This window comes from Stenella coeruleoalba (genome assembly GCF_951394435.1).
Source record: "Stenella coeruleoalba genome assembly, chromosome: 8".
NCBI classification, from domain to species: Eukaryota; Metazoa; Chordata; class Mammalia; order Artiodactyla; family Delphinidae; genus Stenella; species Stenella coeruleoalba.
The window spans coordinates 55,940,731-55,961,592 of record NC_137154.1 but is presented as its reverse complement, the minus strand read 5'-3'; the positions used below and the strand labels follow the sequence as shown (position 1 = coordinate 55,961,592).

Here is a 20,862-nt window from a genome sequence, read left to right as displayed (position 1 = left end):
GAACAATCAGAAAATCCCCAGGTGTAGGAGAATATACCTCTTCCGTTCAGGGAGCATGTTATGGGCTGGAATTAGCTTTTACATGGTTTTTACGAAGGCCATACAATAGCGCTACTGCAACTTGAGTTCATTCACTCACTCAGCAAACATGAACTGAATGTCTCCTCTGCATTGGGCCCTATCCTGGGTCTTGGGGCTTCAGAGACAAATAAGACACAGTCCCTGCCTTTGTGAAGTGCGCAGCCTGGAGAGAGAAACAGCACCGTTTGCAATGTAGTGGGATAATTGCTGTGATAAAGGAGCAGCCACTCATTCAGCTGATGTTATCAAATGCCTGGGTACCCTCCTGGGAACGGTGATGCAGCCCCTGTCCCATGGCGCTTCCAGTCCAGCCAGGAAGACATCCCGTGGATCATCATGGTGGGGAAGACAGCTAGCTGGGGAGACCGGACTGTTGAGGGAGCTTGGCCTTGGGTTCTCAACTGAAAAATGAGGGAATGTCTCACCTCAGGACCCTCTCAGTTTGGTAGGCTCTCTACCCACTGGGGGAGCCAAGAGGAAGGGGCAGAGGGTCCCCACTTTGCAGGTGACACGGATGAAACAACCGTAAGGGTTAGACTGTCCCCAAGTGCTGGAGGGGGCTAGACTACCCTCCCTGGCCCCTCTGGGTCTTGGCCAAACAGGGACAGTTTTAGTGGAGGGAGAAGTGTGGCGGGCTGTGCACGGCAGCACAGGGGTGAGCCAGAGTTAGCGCTTGGCTGTTTGCAGTTCAGTCAAGCACACGTTTGCTAGGCTCCTGCTGTCTACCGGGTACCACACTCCTTTCTAAGAGGATATTGAGACCGATGAACGTGACCCCGTCTGTCTCCCTCAGGAAGCTCACAGTTATTTGGAAGAAATTGTCATCCAAACAACCAAATCTAATGGAGATAGAATGAAACAGATGCCTTTATTTCAGCCATGATGTGGGACACAGCATAATCCCAGATAAATAAGTCAGAGTGGAGGGAAAAAAAATGTTAGTGTCTCGCTGAGAGGTGGTTTTTGGCTGATGTGACTCAGGGGCTTGGAGAAGGGATTAGCAGAGGTTAATGTGAGTAACAGGCCTGGAGGAGACAGAGAACACAGACTACAGCTCCCTCCTTTACTCCCCTGCACGTTACAGACCGGGAACCTGGGGCCCAGAGAGGGGATGTGACGTCATATACATGGAAGTCACACAGAAAGTCATTAACACAGCTGGACTAGGACCCCAGAGTCTTGGGCCATATTCTGTGTGGTCTTAGGGACCACCTCCTCCTGGTGCTTTATCCTCCTCCTAGACATGTAGCGCGAGTACTTACCTGAATTTAAATAGGCTACAGCGGTACCACAGAGCAGACCAGAGGATGACAATGGTAACTCGTATGTCATTTTACCGTTTGCAAAGCAGCTGTGTCCCATCCAGCAACACTGGGAGGTGTATGGTATTCTCATCCCCTTCTTATGATGCGGAAGCTAGGACTTAGTAAGGGGAAGTATTTTGCCCAGGTCACACAGCGGGCGAGTGACAGCAACTGCATCGTCTGTGAGGTCTGGCCACATGAGAGCTTTTCAGCGTGCCCAGACTTCGGACTCACGGCTCTATCGTAACCCTGACCGCGGCTCTTCAAGTTATCTGAGAACTTCTGGTTTCTCTTCTTTCCCAATTTGCTAGGCTGAAAGCAGTCCTTTACAAATGAAACTGGAATTTCAAGCTTCGTTAAGCATGTTGTTGCAGTGTTTTTAAACTGAGACCAAAAAAAAACGTTACACAATATGCCTGAGTTGGGTTTAGCATCATTGGTTTGTTTCTGTTTTCACTTGTGGTCATTGTCTACATTTTTAAAGCGGGGAATAGATCCTGGATATGGCTTAGTTACTCCCAGTCTCCTAATCCTCTGTCAGGGCTGCCCAGTCAACCTAGCCTGCCTCCAGATTCACCCTGAGCCCTGGTTGCTAAGGGGGAGCCGCCAGGCAGCAGAGGCCCGGCCTCAACACAAAATGCGAATTCCTCTGTGTGGCCCATTTGACGAAGGAGGTGTTCCCTTTGCATGTAGTGCCCTTTAGGAAGGCCTCTGTGAAGTGCTGTCACGTGCACCTTCTCATGCGTTGCACACTGACCCACTGATGGGGGCATTCATGCCCATTTCAGAGATGGAGAAACTGTGGCCCGAAGATGCTGTGTGACTGTAAAATAAGAATAGTAAGGCCTACCTTGCAGGGCTGCTATGAGGATTACAGATGATGTATCTAAAGCCCCTGAGAAGCAACGTACCGCAGTGATTAGAAGTACAGGATCTGTACCGAGATTGTCTGGATTCAAATCCTTGCTCCCCCGTTTGCTGGCTGCATGACCTTCAGCGAGTTATTCAATTTCTCTTAAGCCTCAGTTCATCACCTGCAAATGTCAGTTCTCTTTCTCCCGCTCCTTTCCACCTGTAATCACAGAAACATGATGTTTATTATAAAATAAATATATATTCATATACAAATGATTATTTTTAAAACTTGGAATTATGTTCTCTATATAATTTTATCCTCTACTTTTTGTACTTATGATTATACTGTTTCTCCATATAATGTATTTTGACCTTTTTCATGTCTTAGTTAAATTTTGTATTCCAAGCTATTGCACGCTTATTGCTAGAAGGAAAAAAATTCAAATGTACATAAAGGAAGACAACAGCCATCGTTTAGAGAGCATCTCTAAGGAGCAGGCCCTGCACTGGACACTCTGTGTCCATAACCTCCAGCCCCTCACAACACACTTGCAGGGCAGATGTTTACAGGCAGGGAAACCGAGGCTCACTGAGCTGACGTGATTTTCCCAAAGTCATCCAGTGGATCAGTGGGAAAGCTAGGATGAGGATGGAACCTGTGTTTAAAAAGAAGAAGCCAAGAGAAAAAGCCCCCTGGAATTTAAGCAACCAGACCCCTTTTGATAAAGGATCTTGAAGCAGCTTCAAGGTGTGTTAATCTCTTTAGGCACTGTTGGTCCCATTAAAAAAAACAATCATGGATTGCAATTCAGTTAACTGATAGATGCAACCTGGAAGGAGAAATTTCAGTAAAACCAAGAACAGAGCTCTCTGTCCTCCCTTCTCCTCCCCATCTCCCATTGTTGGCATGGAGAGTTCACATAAAGCCAAAGAATTTGGCCGCACTTCACACTATCTCTAAACCACATTTCTTGTGATAAGAGACAAGAGCGAAATTGACCTTTAAATATCCTGGGTTCCGAGGAGGAGATAAAGATTTTGCAAGCCTTTTCAAAGAAGGCACAGAATTTATTCTAGCAAATGACAAAAACTTCTCCCAGATGTGTACAGACAGGGAGGCACATTCCACCCACCACCCCCCGGGGCCTCCCCAGATGCTGTGCTCACAGCCGGCTGCAAAACACTTCTGTGGCCAGACCGCAGGCAACTGTGAGATGAGGCCAGCTGATGGGCTGTCGAGCCCGCGGAGGAGTCAAGCCTGCCGAGAGCTGGATGGGCTTGTTAGATGCTGTCCATGGGACCATCAGGCTAAGGAACCGTGCAAACAACTCTGATGCAAAGAGTTTGCTAGTCCGCAACTTTCCCAGACCTGCCCCCAGCTCTGCTCTCCTATTGGCTTATTCTTGTCCTCCTTCTAGTCTCAGTTTAAACATTCCATCTTCCAGGAAATATTCCAGCCCTCAGCCCACGTTGGGTTCCCACCTTTGGACTTCCACAGCCCCCTCTGCTTCCTTCTTTCCCAGCACACGGTCATCTCTATCTGACCCACCACACCAAATCCTCTGGAGACATGACTCTATTTTCTTCTTGTCTATCCAGTGCCAAGCGCAGGGCCTGCCAGCCATGTGACAGACACTGAAGGAACAGAGCAGACCTGTCCCCTGTGCCTCCTTTCTAAGGAGAGGAACGAGCTCTTCCCGTGGTGGCGGTGGGGTTTCATCCTGCCTCACAGCCCTCGATGAGCCCCATCCAACTGATGGAGCTGTTTGATTTGGGATCCTCACGTAATTCATTCATTTTTTCATTCATTCAGCAAATATGCTCACTGTGCACAAGGCAATGTGCTATGCATTTAGGATAAGAAATAAGTCATTTTCTGCCTTCTGTGGATGGGGGACAGGGCTGGGGGATCCAGGATGTCCAAAGCACTAATTGGGAAAGAGATGTAGACTGTGGACTAGTGCCTGGTTTGGAAGAAAGAGAAGAGACCAGAGTCCCAACTCTGCCACTTCACTAGCAGTATGACGTTGGGTAAATCACCTAACCTGACCCCAGTGTCTTCTTTTGTAAAGATGAGAAGGCCAGCTGAGTCACCACCTACGATAGAACTCTCGTGCCCGCCTGTCACTTCCTGTGAAAGTTCCAGCAGGCCAGCCACCAGGGGAGATGGTCACCCAAAGTCCCACCACTCCCTGGCATCTGTTTAGGTCACAACACGAATAGGAAGCCACCACTAGTCAGCACCGCAATTGATGGCAGAGGACTTCATTCATTCCTGTGCCATAGGGACCGTCTGCAGAGGGTGAAGGACTCCAAGACTTCTTTCGTTGAATTACGGATCTACTCTTCACGACCCAGGAAACTTTCAGCAATCCTGAGAGGTTGCCAGAGCTTATTATCCTGGTTTGACGTGAATACATTGCATCTCAGACATAGGAAGGGATGTGCCCAAGGTCTCACGGCTGGAGAGTGACAGACTCAGGGATGGAACCCTGCCTTCAGGCTTCTAGCCTGGCTTTTTTTTTCTCCACTTGCCCCTCTCCAAGGTCAGTTGACACCCACCAGCAGGGTGGGTGCTGAGGAGGGAGGCAACAGGAAACGGTGTGGCCCTCATTCTCAAGTTGGTAGCGTAGGACGTATGTGGAAATGTTAGCAGAAGCCAGCGCTCCACGCACCGTGCGGCATCTCAGCACCGGAGGGCTTCATGTTCAAGGGTCACAAGCACAAGAACTGCTCTGCAGTATTCATTTAGTGCCCCGGAGACCTGGCCCCTTTTTTCTTTTTTTTTCTCTGCTTCTTCCCTTCCTTCCTTTTTCTTCGTCTTTCTTTTTAATCTCTGTTCTGCCTTTTTTCTGGCTGTTTCCTTCTCCCACCCGCCTGCGGCACCAGAGGCCACTGCCTGCCGGGCGTGGCATTGCTGCCCCTCCTACCCTCCGGGAGCCTGACACTTTCATCTGCCCCTCTTCACTTTCACCATGTAAGGAGAGAGAGGAGGCCTTCAGAAGTTCAAGGAGAAAGGAAATCTCGGGGTGGGGGGGAGGGGAATGTCATTTCCCAAAAGCTTGAGTTTAGGGTGTAGGAGGATTTCATTGAAATTTCGAAGGAAATAAAGGAAAAATCCTCCCTATTTTCCTGACGGGTTTTTGGGTTTTGTTTTTGCTCCTGTGATAACAAGGGTCTCCCAATGGGAACAGTAAATACAGGAAACATGAACATTTTGTAAGTCAACCAGTGTGTGTGTAATACGCAATTAAGTGAGATAAGAAGTGCTTGGAAAATCTAAATGTCTCCAAACTAGCCAGACCCAGAGAATCTCGAAAACCATATATTGATGTATTTCTAATCTAATTTCTCATCTACCCCCAAATTTACTTTTCTGTCCTCAGAACATACTTTTTCCTCTTACTACAACTTTTCTAAAACTTGTCATCTATGCCTAAGAAACTGAAACCCTGGAAGAGTCTCTGTTACCGTAGAGCAGCCGTATGCCCTGCTGCAGGCTGCCCTCATGCTGCATTTGAAAGTAACAGAGAGGGGTTTGCACAGAAGCTGGTCTCATAAACTGAGACTTCGATAAGAATTTTGTGGGCCCTACTCATTTTTAAAATATGTATCTCATTTAAATATGATGGTCTCTATTAGTGGAGGTTTAGCCCACATTTACGACTCAGCAGATATTTGCCAAATGAATGATAGGGGAGCGTCAACATAGGGAGGTGTAGACGGGCAGCAGCTCTTCTCCAAGAGCTCACTGTGTGGGGAGCGAGACAGAGAAAATGAGAATTACAATACGGGGAGATGAGTGCAGTGGTGGAGGTCACCCAGGCCACTGAAAGAGCACAGAAGGGTAGCATCTCAGCAACACTCGTATATTCACGTTTCCCACTCAAGAAATCGTTCCTAAAAGTCTCTTCAGGATCAGAGAACCTTTTATTTTTCAGAAAGAACTGAGTTCAAATTCTGAGTCACCTTCGTCACTGACTGTATGACCTTGACCAAGTTACTTTACCACTTGGAACCTCTGGTTCATTCTCTCTGAGACAGGAGTGATGGTGGCGACAGTGGCTGCTTCGTAGAGTTGGGAAGATTCAATGACACATTCCTTGAAAACATTCCTTGTAAAGCATTTAGCACAATGCCTGGCACTCAGTAGGTAGCAGCTGTGATTATCATCATCGTCATTTAATACAAAAATTAATAATACTAGCAATCATTCCTGGCTATCCTTCCAACCAGGACCAGAGAACAGGAAGCAGTTCTTCCAAGGTGCCACAGGGCCGAGTGTTTATAAAGAGGTAAAAGACTGGTTTCCAGGGACCGCTTCGGTGGTAAACAAGAGCAGGCAAGAGCTAATAAAATTTCAAATTAGCCATGACTTTTCACAGCCCTTCAATTGTGCTCGCTGATTTAATGGTCAGCGTTCCTGCTCGCCGCCGGGATTGAATAATGGAGCATTTCTGCAGAGTTATGGATGCAGCAGCTGAATCTGTCATGCTAACATCAATAGCACAATGCAAATAACCCTCAGCTTGGGCTGTAATTATGTGCTTAAGCAATGTCTGACAGGGGCAGCCCGAGAATGTGTGATGGAGCCCGCCGACTGCAGAAGAAAACAGGTGCTTGGCGAGGCAGTTAGCTGGTATATCTGGAAGCTGGGACAGGAGCCACAAGGTAGGACCCAGGACAGAGCTGGAGTGGAGCTCTAATCCCTTTCCTCCACATCTCAGGATGCAGCCCTACACTTTGGTGACCCGTGTTCTAGGGTCAGGGTCGGGAAGGGAACTACCTTTATTAAGTACTTACTACGTGTCAGGTTCTCTGCTAGATTGGGGGACATACACTATGTTTTTCACTTATGTAAAAAAATACTTAAGTAACAGTCTTAGAATCCACTTGTGGAACTTCCCTGGCAGTCCAGTGGTTAAGACTTCACGCTTCCACTGCAGGGGGCGCAGTTTCGATCCCTGGTTGGGAAACTGAGATCACACATGCCCCGCAGTGTGGCCAAAAAAATTTAAAAAAAAAGAATCCACTTGTAAGAGATGTGGGAAACTGAGGCCAGAGAGTTTAAGTAACCTGCCCAAGGTCACACAGTAGTAAGTTTCAGAGCCAGGATTTCGCCTCAGACAGTCCTGCTCTGGAGCCCATACTCTTTTCCCACTGTGCTGCCCTCAAGGAGGGCATAGCGTCAAAGGTCTTGGATACCATGCAGAAGTTGGGAGAGAAAGACAAGGGATTTGGGGCCCTAATTTATTAGAAAAAAACTGGGCTTCGGGGAGGTCAGGTAGCTTGCCTGAGGCCACAACATCCCAAGGTCAGAAAGGAGGCTTCAGCGTGCTGCCTGTGTGGGTAGGGCACCCAGTCTAACCAATGCACATGCAGTATTCCGGTGGGCAGCATCTGCGTTGTAAACCCATGGAGACAGAAGTGAGGGAGTATGTCCGTGTTGAGGAGACGGGGCCTCAGAGCGATGAAGCACAGGAACTCACCCAGAGTCATTCTTAGGCGCAGTTCTGGGACTTGAGCTACAATCTCTGAGCCTCACCACCCTCCCACCGTACCACACTGTTGAATTGAATTGAATGAAGATAATGGTCTTCTGCCTTTTATGGACTGTCCTTTGCTTTCGTCCCCTTGATTCATTTGTCAATTCATTCATTCAATTTTCTTTCATTTATTTATGTAACAGTCATGTTTTAAACACCTGTAGTAAGTGCTGGGGATACAACAGAGATGACCAGAGCAGGATCCATGCCCCCAGGGTGGTGAGGACGTTTGCCCAAAGTCACACAGCTGGTAAGCAGGAGAGGCAGAATTCCAGCCTACAGAGGAACACATGTGCTTCGACTGTTCTCTCCCTGCAGAGCACACAGACTGGCTTTCCCTGTCCCCCGCTTTGGGCAGTATCCTCTAATCCCTGGGTTTGTCATCTATTTTAAGCTATTCTATTGGGTGCCTGTGAAAGCGCTTTGGGATAATGAGACCAAAAAGTTGTGGCCTGGTGGAATTTCTTTCTTGCACTTTGGGAAGCTGGGAGCTGTAATGTAATTTTCAGCCCTAAAGAAATCCACCCATGTGGTAGAGAGAATTCTCTGCTAATGGCAGCTTGGCGGGTGATCTGAAACCATCCCCTCTCACCCAGAAGGCAGAGCTGGGTGTCCACACATTTGCATCGAGGCCGGGAGAGATGCTGGGCGTTTCACCGCCTCCACCAGCACTGCCTCTTGCTCACCCCCGAAGCCCGTCAGTCGCCAGGTCTCACCTCTTGAGAGTCTCTCCAAACCGTCCTCTTCTCTCAGTCTCCACTGTCACTGCTCTAGTCTCAGGAACCATTATTTTCCTCCTGTGTAATCTCAGCAACACTGCCTCCATGCAGCCCCCAGCTTCTGCCTTGGGCCCCCTTCAGTCCCCTCGCCACGATACAGGGGACGCTCTTTCAGCAATGCAGTGACTTTCAGATAAAATCACCTCTTGCTTAACACCTTTCAGTAGCTCCCATTGTCCAGAGGGTGAAATGCGGACTCCCTAACCTGGTCCAGGAGGCCCAGCTGTTTGCTCCTGCCAACCTCACAGCCTGATTTTGTGCTGTTCCCCTCACCTTCTGGGCCCAGCATTTGAATTTAGCAACTCAAATGTTCAGTGTGTTGTTCTCTCACCTCTGGGCCTTCATATATATAATTCCTCCTCCCTCTCTGAAAAAAAACAAAAAACAGAAAAACACGTCTCGCTGCCCACTGACTTGTCTGTCTCTCCTGCTAGGCTACTAGGCGGCCCCCCGATCTCACACCTGGATCTACTTGGTGCCCAGCGAAGCCCTTGGCTTCTGTCAGACACTTAATAAAGTCTTCCAATGAATGGAAAATAGAGAAGTGAATGAAGGAAGGCTCTGTGGACAAACGATGCTGATTGAACACAGCCATATAAACGTCACGCTCTGTCACCCCTGCAGATGGCTTGGTGGACTGCATGGACCCCGACTGCTGCCTCCAGCCCCTCTGTCACGTCAGCCCGCTGTGCCTGGGCTCCCCCGACCCTCTGGACATCATCCAGGAGACACAGGCCCCTGTGTCCCAGCAGAACCTGCGCTCCTTCTACGACCGGATCAAGTTCCTCGTGGGCAGGGACAGCACACACATCATCCCCGGGGAGAACCCCTTTGACGGAGGGTGAGTCCAGCTCTGGCCGTGGTTCTCTGAAGGGGGAGTGGCTCACCTCCAGGGCCACGTGTGGGTGGATGGGAGTGGGAGGAGGCCAGGAGGTTGGGCGTTGAAGGCTCCTGATGGAATGGCAGGGGAGGCAGGGAAGCAGCCTCAGGTACCCATGTTTAGAAAACTGCTATCCAGGGCGTTTGGAATTTTTATGAGTGAAGTTTTTTTGTCCTCATTGGGTGATAGATGGAGAGAGTGGGAAATCAAAGGTCCAAGGGGAATCTTGGATCAATACCCACTCTGCAGTCAGCGCTTACTGATTCTGTGGTCTCCAGATGGGCTGAAAGCTTTGACACTATCATCCCTCAGAGCTGATGTCCGGGAGATTTTGTTAGGCTGGGGTGGGGTGCATCTGCTGGCACCCCAGGCCATACGCCCATGCGTTCTCTCACAAGCGTTCAGTGGTGTCGTCTATTGGACAGGTTTTTACTGAGGTCTCCTCTGTGCCAGGTCCTGTGCTGGAAGCACAGAGATGAGTGGAGCACAGTCCCTGCCCATTGGTCACTCACAGCCCACTACGGGGACAAAAAATTGTTCCATTGTGATAGACCAGAACTATGCCCCCAGGGTACTCTGGAAGCATAGAGAAGGTGCTCCTGGGTGGGGGAAGGCCGAGACTTAAGAACTGAGTCTTAAAGATGAGAAATAGCTCAGCAAGGGAGAGAGCGTGTGCCAGGGTGGGGAAACTGCTTGTGCAAAGACCCAGGGGCATAAAAGTGTACAGGAGCCAGCAAAAGGCAGCTGTCTGTTCTCTGCTCCCCAGATCAGGGTCTGTGAACTTGGGAAACGTATCCAAGAAGGAGGGATTTATGATAACTTATTTTGAATGTCTTCCAATGTAGTGATACCTCGTGCACACAGAGCTTTCTTTAAAAGTCAGCCCAGTTCAGTTCAGCACAGACTGTGTGCCTTCTATGTTCGTGACTTCTCTGCCAAGAGAGTTCCTGCCCTGAGGGGACGATGTGGTAGGGATGAGGGAAGGGAAGAATGAATGACATCCCCAGTTCTATTTAAAGAGGGAAATCAGCAGGGATTCATCCTCTGCTGGGTCTGAGGGATGCTGGAGAGAGGAGTCTCTCACTCAGATGCTTGGCGAGGGCAAGGCACGGACTCACCTCAGTAGAACACCCAAGAATAAATGTCTGTTTGTAGTTCAGAAGCAAACCTGAAGCTCACACAGAGGTTAGGGCTGGGGTTTTTGATATGTGAGCCATCCAGAAACAAGCAGTAGATGAAACCATGAGCACACAGAAGTTGGATCCAGGAAAATGTGTAAGGGGGCCGAGTGGGGACCTAGGAAGGACTCCTGGGGAGTCTCCCTAGAAGGCAGTATTATGATCCCCTAGAGTAACTGGGAATCCAAGGAGAAGGCTCGCTCCTGGGACACGATGGAGCTGGGAGTCCAGGGCCCGTGCTTTCCACTGCCCCAGCCCTTCCTCACAAGGAGCAATGACAAGAGGGGAAAAGGGAAGTCGGGGGAGTTCTCTGAGCCCAGCAAGAGTGTGTCACAGCATTTGAACTTTAACCTTTTTAGGGATGAAGGTACTTTATAGTCCCTTCAGCTTACCCCGAGAATACTGAGGACCTCAGAGGTTACATGATCTTCCCCAATTCACAGGCTAGTCAAGTGGCAGAGCCAGGAGCAGAAATAGAGTGAGGAAAAACCTATTCGTTTATCTTGGCCAGAAATACCGCTTTCGTCTCTGGGTAGGGAGCTTCTGCTCTTTCCTTCAGTTGTGTGATTTTATGTGTATGCTTGTGGGCCTTCCCATGGTGTGAGTTCTTTTAGTCAACTGGAGATAGAAATATTACTCCTACCAAGGGGGCTATTACTTGCTCACCCTTTCTTCACTGGACCTGTTAGGGAATCTGATTAGGGCTATGGCTGGTTGGCTGCCAGTGGCTGTTCTGTTTTGGGGTGCCCTTACCATGCCATCCTAATAAGTACCAACAGGGACCGTGATCCCTGAGTGTCCTCAGGTCACTCACCAAGCCTGCTGCTTATGTGCCAGGAATCACGCGGCCCCCGCCCAAGGATTTCAGTATCCTTTCTCCCAGTCTGACATGCCTTAAGGAGCCTGTCAAGTGGGGAACTTGAGAAACCTGTACTGGGAGCAATGGACCGCTCAGCAGAGAGAAAAGAGTATAGGCCTTGGAGTCCAGCCAACTTGTGTTTCAGATCCTGCCTCTGCCACTGATGGATATGTGGCTCTGGACAAGGGCTTAATATAGTGAATATGTAAATGTCTGTTAACCCTCTAGACTGAGTCTGCCAGGACAGGACTGCATCTCACTCATTTTAGCAGTTAGTAGTCGCTCCAGATAAATATGCATATATCGATATATACCTTGAACATTGAAGAGATGGAAGGAAAGAAGGCGAGAGGGGAGCGATGGGGAGGGACAGTGGGGCACAGGATGGATGGATACATTATCTATTTTACTTAATTTTCTACTGAGGATTCAGAGTCCAGAGAGGTTAAATTATCTGTTAAAATCACATTACAGATTAGTAGAAGAAGCAGGTGTAGAAGTCAGCTCCCAGATGATTGTTTTTATTTTTGTTTGTTTGTTTTTGGTTTTTTTTTGCGTTACACGGGCCTCTCACTGTCGTGGCCTCTCCCGTTGCGGAGCACAGGCTCCGGACGCGCAGGCTCAGTGGCCATGGCTAAACGCCCCAGCCGCTCCGCGGCATGTGGGATCTTCCCAGACTGGGGCACGAACCCGTGTCCCCTGCATTGGCAGGCGGACTCTCAACCACTGTGCCACCAGGGAAGCCCCCAGATGATTGTTTATACATCTGTCACCTTCAGTTAAATAACATGCTTTGAAAGTAGAGACCATTCATCTCTCCAAACCTATATTACTTAGGGCAGGGCCCGGAATAGAGTATTTGCTCTAAAACGAATGGATAACGGAAGCTTCCAAATGTTACTGTTAAAATTCCTTTTACCTGTTATTCTCTTGAATCATTATGCCCCTGCTCCTCACTGATCTAGATTCAGAAGAAGCAGCTATCATTCACTACTAAGTATCCCCAAACAGATTTTTATGTAAAACAAGCCCAAGTGACTGGAAACCCACAAACACAAGACAGCAGATGCTTTTCTTGTTAGACTGCCTGCTTGGATTCTATCGTCATGCTCTGAACCCGTAATACAGGGCTTATTTGCATCTTTGGGATAAAGTGAAATCAGTTGCCAGGTTTGGGTTGTTGCTTTCTTTCCTCTCGTATGAAGGAATGTGGTATCATAGAAAGCGCCCGGAGTGTGAATCTTGGCTTTACCTCCTAGTAGCTCAGTGTGGCCCCAGGGAAGTGATTGAACCTTTGTGTACCTGCCTCCAAAGATAAACTGGCAATAATAGTGATCGTTTCATGAAAGCCGTTGAAAAGATTCACTGAGATAAAGCACCTAGCACAGGGCGTGGCACATTCGTGATAAGTAAATGGTGGCTTCTATGGCAGCAGCATGGTCTGGTGAAAATAGCCAAGACCTGGATGTGAAGTCTGTTGCATCCACTTTATAGCTATGTGAAAATTCCTTAACTTCTCTGAGCCTCAATTTCCTCATCGTAAGAGCAGGGTAGTAATGTCTATTGTGCAGGGTTGTCGTGAGAATTAAATGAAAAAACAAAAAGTACATGAAGTCTCAGACTAGTACTGGCCACACAAAAAATGTTTGCTAATTTTGTGATGATGGTGGTGATGATGATGAACGTGAGAATGGAGGTGATGATGTTAGAAAGAGCTTCCAGCTCTAATTCCTTGATTGGAAGTGAAACTTGAGAGGAAAGTCCAGCTGCCACCTAGAGAGGAACGAGGTTTGGATTGCTGAATCCTTATTTGAGGAAGGGAAACGGCAGCATTCTGTGAGGCAGCTGTCAGCCGGGATTCCTGTTAGGGAGGAGTCCAGTGGCCCTTCTCCAGAGAGCAGGGTTCCTGATGGGCAGGCCAACCTGACTCTGTGCCTGTGTTTAACAATAACAAGCCTGTGGGACAGAAAAACCCCGTATTTTCCTGCACCCCGTTTGCTGCACCACAATTTGTATAGTGTGAACGGGAGTCCATTTAACAGGCCAAGAAGCAGGCTGTCACCCAGAGACCCAACGGCGTTTCTGAGCCCAGCAAGGAGCCCCCGGGGTGCAGCTCCTTTACTCTGCAGTTTCCCAGCTGTGTGACTGACTCAGGGAGACCCAAGTATGAGGCATGCTGGGACCAGCCATGAGAGGGAGAGGAATTCAGTGCCAGCTGGAACTGACCGGAGCACCCTTCTGTGGGGAAAGCAAGCCAGCCAGTCCTCAGCACCCAGGGCTCTCCCCAGAATACTTTTCCTCAGAGGCCTGACCACGGCAGGGATGAGGAAGCAGAGGTTCTCCAGATGCATACATGACACCAGCAGTTATATGGGGGCTTCCTCATGCTTCTGTGCAGCACCTCAGCTGGTGTCAGAGGCACTAGAGCAGGGGTAGCCCTCAGGGAAGGATGGGCAACGGAACCCCAGGATGTGAGGGCCCCAGCCAAGCAGAGTGGGTTCTTGGCTGGGCTGGGCTGGACTTCTTGGAGGAAAGCCCAGAGCTTGACTCAGAACTGAAGTAGAAGTACTGCCAGATGGCCTTAGAGTGAGGAAGACCTCCCTCAGGGACCCTGTCTGGTTCGTCTGTGTCCCCAGAGCCCAGGACAATGCCTGGCCCAGAGCAGGTGTTTAATACAGGTTTAATGAATGCAGTAGCTCTATCTGACCCTCTGCCACTGCTGTGCTCAGCTCCACATAAAGTGACAGAGATATGAATGACTTCAGCTGATCTCAAGTAGGTCTAAAGTAGGAGGGAAAAAACAGGCAGGGGAACCACCATCACCAGATCAGGTGGCTTGAATACCGTCTTTCCACCCTGGCCTGAGTGCCTGGAGCCATTCTGCCTAGTGAAAGGCACCTGTCCCTCCCCTGGATTCATGGGGAGAATACAACGCAGGGTGCCCTCTATGGAGACTTGTGTGGGAGGGGAGGAACCATTCAGGTCTGCAGGTGGAAGAAGAAGGATCCCCAGCTGGATTGTCCATACTAGGAGGACAGATAACAGGACCCAGACTGTGGAACCTGGGATTAGACAGCTGGGAAAGTGAGGGCAGTGTGAGACAATTCCTCCTCTAAGACCACTCAAGGCAGCTGTTTCCCCGTTACACAACTTTGGTTGTATCTCTTATCTTGGGAAGGACTGACTGGGTCGAAAGAGCTGGACACAGGGCAGACAGATCAGTTCAGTGAATACTTGTGGATTGCCACTGCTAGACAGGGTAGCAGATTATAGGAAGAGGAAGAACCACCTCCAAGTTACTTGCTACCGGTTCAGAACATGTTTGAGGACACTGTACTGGTGAGAGGAAGGATGTGATGTTGTCAAGTCTCTCTGGGCTCCTCGAATCCTAATAGGTTATCAGCTCACTCAGGCAAGTGGTTGGATTTGGGCAGGTTGCTACCAAAGTCAGCCACAGGGCACACTGAACCCAAAAAGAAAAGACTTCAGGAGTCAGGGGGACTTTAGAAAAAGGAGGGATGGACCAGAGTATTCGTCTCAAAGGAGGCAGAGTATCGTATCGTATAGAGAGGGTCAGATCCTAGGGAGAGGAGAGAATGGGCAGGTGCAGAGAGGGACAGAACTGCCACGCTCCATTTGGTAAATATTAATCAGCACCTACTCTGCACTAGGCCTGCAAGAAGATGTGCATCTGACCCCATTACACTGGGGCCTCCTTGTGCGTCCCATGCCTCGTTGGTCATTCAATCCCTAGTGCCTAGCAGAGGGATTGGCACAGACTAAACCACAATGAATGGTGGATGAATCAGTGAGTCAGCCAATCAGCTACTGCTGAGTGCTCGAACAGAATAGAGAGAGAGTGCTTTGAGAGCTCAAAGGTGGGACCATCACTCCCACTGCAAATCCAGGTCCCTGAGCTCCACGGCACGGGGGCTGCACCTGGCCCATCTCTGTTTCTCCAGCACCCGGCAGAGGGCCTGGCTCAGAACAGGCCACAGTGAATGTTTGGTTTTGAGAATGAATGAGCAAACAAACAAATGAACTAATGAAATAAGACTTCTGGCAGGAGATGGCCTTTGGCCTGAGACAAAGATTTCAGTGAGGAGGGTTAGCCACTGAAACATTATTTATCCCATTTCAGGTCACAACAACCTGTTAGCACATCATGAAGTCAATGTAGTAGTGGGTCGAAGCTATTTTTTTAAGAAGTAAACTTAAATGGAATAGGATACAGTGGAATAGAAAATATCAGTGCAGCACTCTAAAAGGATATGTCTTTCATGACGCGTGCGTGTGTGGTGTGTACCCTTAAATAGGGTATGTTGCTTACCGTGGGTTTCAGTTGAACAGGATTTAAAAATTCATTCTAGACTGAGGAACCAGCATGACTTTCCATGATAATCAAAGAACCAAGAGAATTTTAATGTGGCCGGAGCATAATTATGGTGACACTATTTTCCAAATCAGAAGTCAAGAGACATGCTCTAATGTTTGAAACCAGGAGGGTCTCAGGGAATCTAGGATGATATGATCCTGGTGTGCAGAGGGGCCATGGAGGAAAAAGAAGAACAGAGGGGACTCTGAGACCAGAAAGGTAGTTTGGGGAAGAAACTGAGAAAAATCTGCCCCTCGCCTGTGCACTGACCAGATTAGGGCATGTCACCTCAGTCAGGACTTAAAACTGCCACTAACAGAAGTGAAATAACCTTGATACCACGTCAGCCTTTAGAATTTCTCTCAGACCCTTTATAAAGCCACAATGTTTCCGAGAATTTTGGAAGTAGGAGGTTACAAGAGGGAAAATATAATGGAAAAGAGGGGGGAAAGATCATGTATGCAATATAATTTTTCGTCAGCCCACTGGAGATCTAAAGCCATGTGCAAGTGTCGGTGACAGAGCAGTTCCAGAAATGCATTTGCCTGCCACTCCACCCCCCTCGGCCCGCCCCAGGCCTTAAGACAGCCCTCAGATAGCCCTCCGAGAGTCTGAGCAATAGAGGTCATCTAATGGAGTTCACATAAACACCAGCTTCCTGACAGCTGGCCTCTGAGCGAATTTATTATTGAATTATACTCCTGCGTTTTCAGAACAAGCTGAACTGACAGGCTACCCCATCAGTTTAAAAAAGGGGGCCAGGAAGAAAGACAATGATAAATTACCCTGATGGAAGATGGGAGAAGGTAAAGAACCTGCTTCCTCCAAAATGTCAACCATTATATATTATTCATGTTGGTTTAAAAAAAAAAAAATCCCTCCCCGCATTGAAATGAATGTTTATGATGATAAAGCAACTAGGTGATTTAATTCAGGATGCGGGCAGCAGCTTCTCACATCATCCTGATGAGCAGCTAACAAGTCCTCCTCTGCCACTTGATCATCCCTTTATTGATTCCAAAACCGAATTACGATCTGTTTGCTTTGTAGCCTGAGCTTCTTCCTAGCTGTCCATCACAGGAAGCATTAGCAGACGACGCAGCGCGGAAGCGGGAACCACTCGGGGTTTAGAGGGAGAGGCCCTGCATTCAAGTTCTTGGGCAAGTGAGAGCAAGCGACCTTGGGTGAGCGAGGCTCAGTTTCCTCATCTGGAATGAGGGGTTACTCATTCTCACCCTGCAGGTTATTTGGAAGATTAAATGAGATAAAATACCCAGGAAGCCCAATGGCTGGCGCAGAGCACACGTTCAGTAATAACACCGAATATTTACCAAGGATGTTCTATGTGTCAGGCATTATTTGAAATGCTTTGTAAGTTTCATAATTAGTAACACCTTTACATCTCCCCTGAAACCATATAACTTAGGGAATTCATGCCCCTTCTTTTACAGATAGGAAACTGAGGCACAGAGAAGTTGAGTAACCTGGCCCAGGACAGACGGCTTGTAAGTGGCAGAGCCAGCATCTGAAGCCAAGCTGATTGGTCCTAGAGCCCATGTGCTGAGCCTCTGTTCTTCTCTGCTAGGTCTTTTATGTTCCCACCTCCACCTCTTCAGCTTGGAAATCTGTAAAACATGGTGCTGCTACAACTCTACAACCCCAGCTGGCCCTGACTTTCTTTCTAATACTGTACCACACAGTAAAAAGCTAACATGCAGCAGGTCTTAGTGCTCCAGAGCATGGCCTCAGAGGCAGGTAGCGAGGCTTGAATTTGAGCCCTACCCCTTGCCAGCTGTGTGACCTGGGATAAGTCCCTTAATCATTCTGTTCCTCACTTTCCTCATCTGTCATATAAGGATAATAACTGGTACCTTGTGGGGATGTCTGAGGATTGAAGGAGATATAAAACACTTATGTGTCAGAGCAGTAAGCACTGGATGAATGTTAGTGGCTGTTATCTCTTACAACAAGAGTCAGTGTTCGCATTGGCAAGGGCATTTGTATTCGTATAGGTTTTAGTGTCACCGTAGGAACTGGGAGAGAAATGAGAATCTTAGCCCGAAGCATTAATGTAGTTATATAACTGATGCAAGTGCCCTGGCACTGTGGCAGGCAGGGGTGAACAGACCTTTGAGATGGGCAGTCCTTTGTGGTTGAAGAGGAGACTTTGAGGCCAGAGAAAAAACTCTTGGCTCAGTGATGCAGTAGCAGAGCCTGAGTCCTGGCGAGCCTGGAGTCCTAAGTGAGGCTCTCAAGTAGTAATTCCAGTGTCTGTAAGTCAAGGACTTTCTGCATTTCCATCCAACACTGATAAACTTCAAGCAATGAGAAGTTAAACTATTGGAGGGCCACGCATCACATCACTAATATTGTTCTCTATGGAGAATATAGGGTCAGGACGTACCAAACACCTCTGCAATGAGTCTAACCAGCACCCCAGCCCAATCCTGGAGGCGTCAAGAGCTGGCTCTAAGTGAGCTCCACGGTGCGGGGCTGTGGGGAGGCGATGCTACCTCTGGGCAGTATTCTAGCCGGGGAGAGAGACCTGCCCACCCGCCCTCCCCTGCCTCCACCTCCTCCCACCACGGGGGGGGGGGGGGCTCTGTGACTCTACCCTGTGGGTCTAGCCTGCAGGCCTCTAGGACTAACCCCAACCTGAGGAGGAGGGCTTAGAGCAAGCCCAGCGGCTCAGCCTCCAGTCCTCCTACCATTCCTCTGCCTGACCCTTTATGTGCCAGCTCTGGCAGTGGGTTTCTGTCCTGTCCCAGAATCCCAAACTCGCCTGCTATCCGTAAGCCCCTGATATGAGCGGCCTGGTAGCCCTGCCCCCCGAGGATGCAAGCCTTGCCTCCCCTTACCTGGCTCCCACCCCTGCCATGTCTGGGTCTGGAGATCCACCCGTGCTCTGCTTAGGAACCTGGGCATCGTTACCTGGTGGCACACGGGACATCCACATCCAGCTGCCCCTGGGAGCTCCCTCACCTTGCCTGTCCCCTGTCAGTCCTCCTCCCCTGCCCCTGGAAGGACTGTTTCCCTCGAATGCCACCTGTCTGTTGCTCTACACCTCAGGTCCGGCCTGCTAAGCTGGATTTGCACGGCTCTTTTCTGTGTCTCTGCCCCGCACTAGCCCCACCCCAGGAAGTGGGTCTAATTGTGATGCATCCTAGTCTCCCCTTTCTGAGTAAAGCAGCGAAGTCTCCCTTTTCCGGAAGAAGCAAGACCTGTCCTGTACCCTGACAGGAAGACAGGACACACGGTCGTGAAATGAACTTGTCCACTGAGACACTGTGTGCAGTCACGTTTTAGCAGAGCTGCTTCAAGTTTTTCTAGCAACACAAGCCATCTGCTGAGGAGTCCTCTTAGAGGCCGGCCTCTGGCTGCATAGCCCAGAGAACAGCCTATATAGACATGTACTCACATTCCCTGGCCCCAGGCACACGGTCAGTGTTTCCGAGCCGTGTCCCCCGACCTGGCCAGCCCTGTCACCCAGGATCAGGAGGCTTTTGCTCCTCAAAAATGCTCTCCACTGGCTGGTCTCTCTCAGTCCTGTTTCTCCTTTGCCACAGCCAGGACTCACTTCTCTGGAAATACAGTGTCCTGAACAGTCGTGGGCTCTGTTCTTGTGTGCACCTTCATTGGCCAGCAGGAAGTATTCCAGATGACTTCTGCGAGCGCCGACTCAGCCCAAAGCATCAGCGTTCAGCAGCCAGGTTGCCCCCAGGCTTGAGTGAGCAGAGCAGGGGCCCAGGACCTCGTGCTCCCTGAGTGTCTGAAGTAGCTCAACAACCACAGAAAGTTAGGAGATCACAGGACCGTGGCTTCTGGGCTCTGCAGGAGGCAGGCCTAAGGGCCCAGAAGCCACTAGCAGTTACCAGGCCATCTTGTCATTGGATGCCCCCAGGTGGGGTGAGAGCATCATAGCAGACTTGTCGATGCCTCAGCCTCAGTGGGTGATGGAGGGGAAGCTCTGTCCATCTCTAGGGATCACGTATCTCACCTGTAAATCAGGGGCTTGGACTCAGGCACCCAAAGGACTCTTCTAGTTAAACATTAAATTCCTGTTAATCTGAAGAAGTCTGTGGATTTCTTCTTTCCACTCCCCAGATATACACAAAACAGTCCAAGAGCAAAGCTTGTTCTGTCGTGAACTGGAGTACTTCCCTGTGACATTCATTCCACACACCCAGCAAGTGATCTGGAAGCCTCTGGTGGAGTCTATACTGAGCCGAATTCCAAATGGAAGAACAGAGTCAGGGTACTTGGGCAGGGCCTGGTGCTTGATGCTAACTGTGGGGGTGTTTGTATGTCGTACTGGAATGACCTTGTAGGCAGCTCCCCTTTTTACCCCGTGCTAGCTTTACTTCCAGATACAAGGAATTTTTTTTTTAAGTCAAATTGTATTCATTCTAAAAGGTGAGTTCCTCATGCATAGGGATTCTGTCTCATTTATCGTTAGTAATTTAACTGCTTAGAATACAGTGGAGGGCACTTCCCTGGCAGTCCAGTGGTTAAGACTCCACACTCCCAATGCAGGGGGCACAGGTTCGATCCCAGGTCAGGGAACTAAGATTCCCCCATGCTGCATGGAGCAGCCAAAACAACAAAAACAACAATGACAACAAAATAAGTAAATAAACAAATATTTTTTTTAAAAAGAATACAATGGAAAATAAAACAGAAACTACTGGCACCGTTGTCCTGTAATTTCCATAAGTAAGAAAATGGATGAATAAATATCTTCCCTGCCACCCAGCACAGTGTATAGCACATAGTAGGTGCTCAGTTAAAGTTCCAATAACTGAACCCTATTCTCATTTACCTGGCCTTCATCTATGTTTCTCTTCCCCCAACCCATGTATATCTATTTTTTACTTTGGGCTATGTGAAATAACTATATTCATATTTTTCTGTCATCTTTTTTCATTCATTTATGTGATCTTCATTTGTTTCTTTACTCAACATTTATTGAACGCATCCTAATAGACCTACTCCTGTGATAAACACG

The 20,862-nt window shown here is 48.9% G+C and overlaps 1 protein-coding gene across 1 annotated transcript in view; it reads left to right on the top strand.

Annotated features, from left to right (window-relative positions):
• TENM4 (teneurin transmembrane protein 4) overlaps nucleotides 1-20,862 on the top strand; it is a 2,953,681-nt gene that overhangs the window by 2,845,490 nt on the left and 87,329 nt on the right. Inside the window, exon 33 of the mRNA XM_079930721.1 lies at nucleotides 9,190-9,406. Coding sequence (XP_079786847.1) covers nucleotides 9,190-9,406 — 217 coding nt within the window. The remainder of the gene's footprint in view (nucleotides 1-9,189; nucleotides 9,407-20,862) is intronic.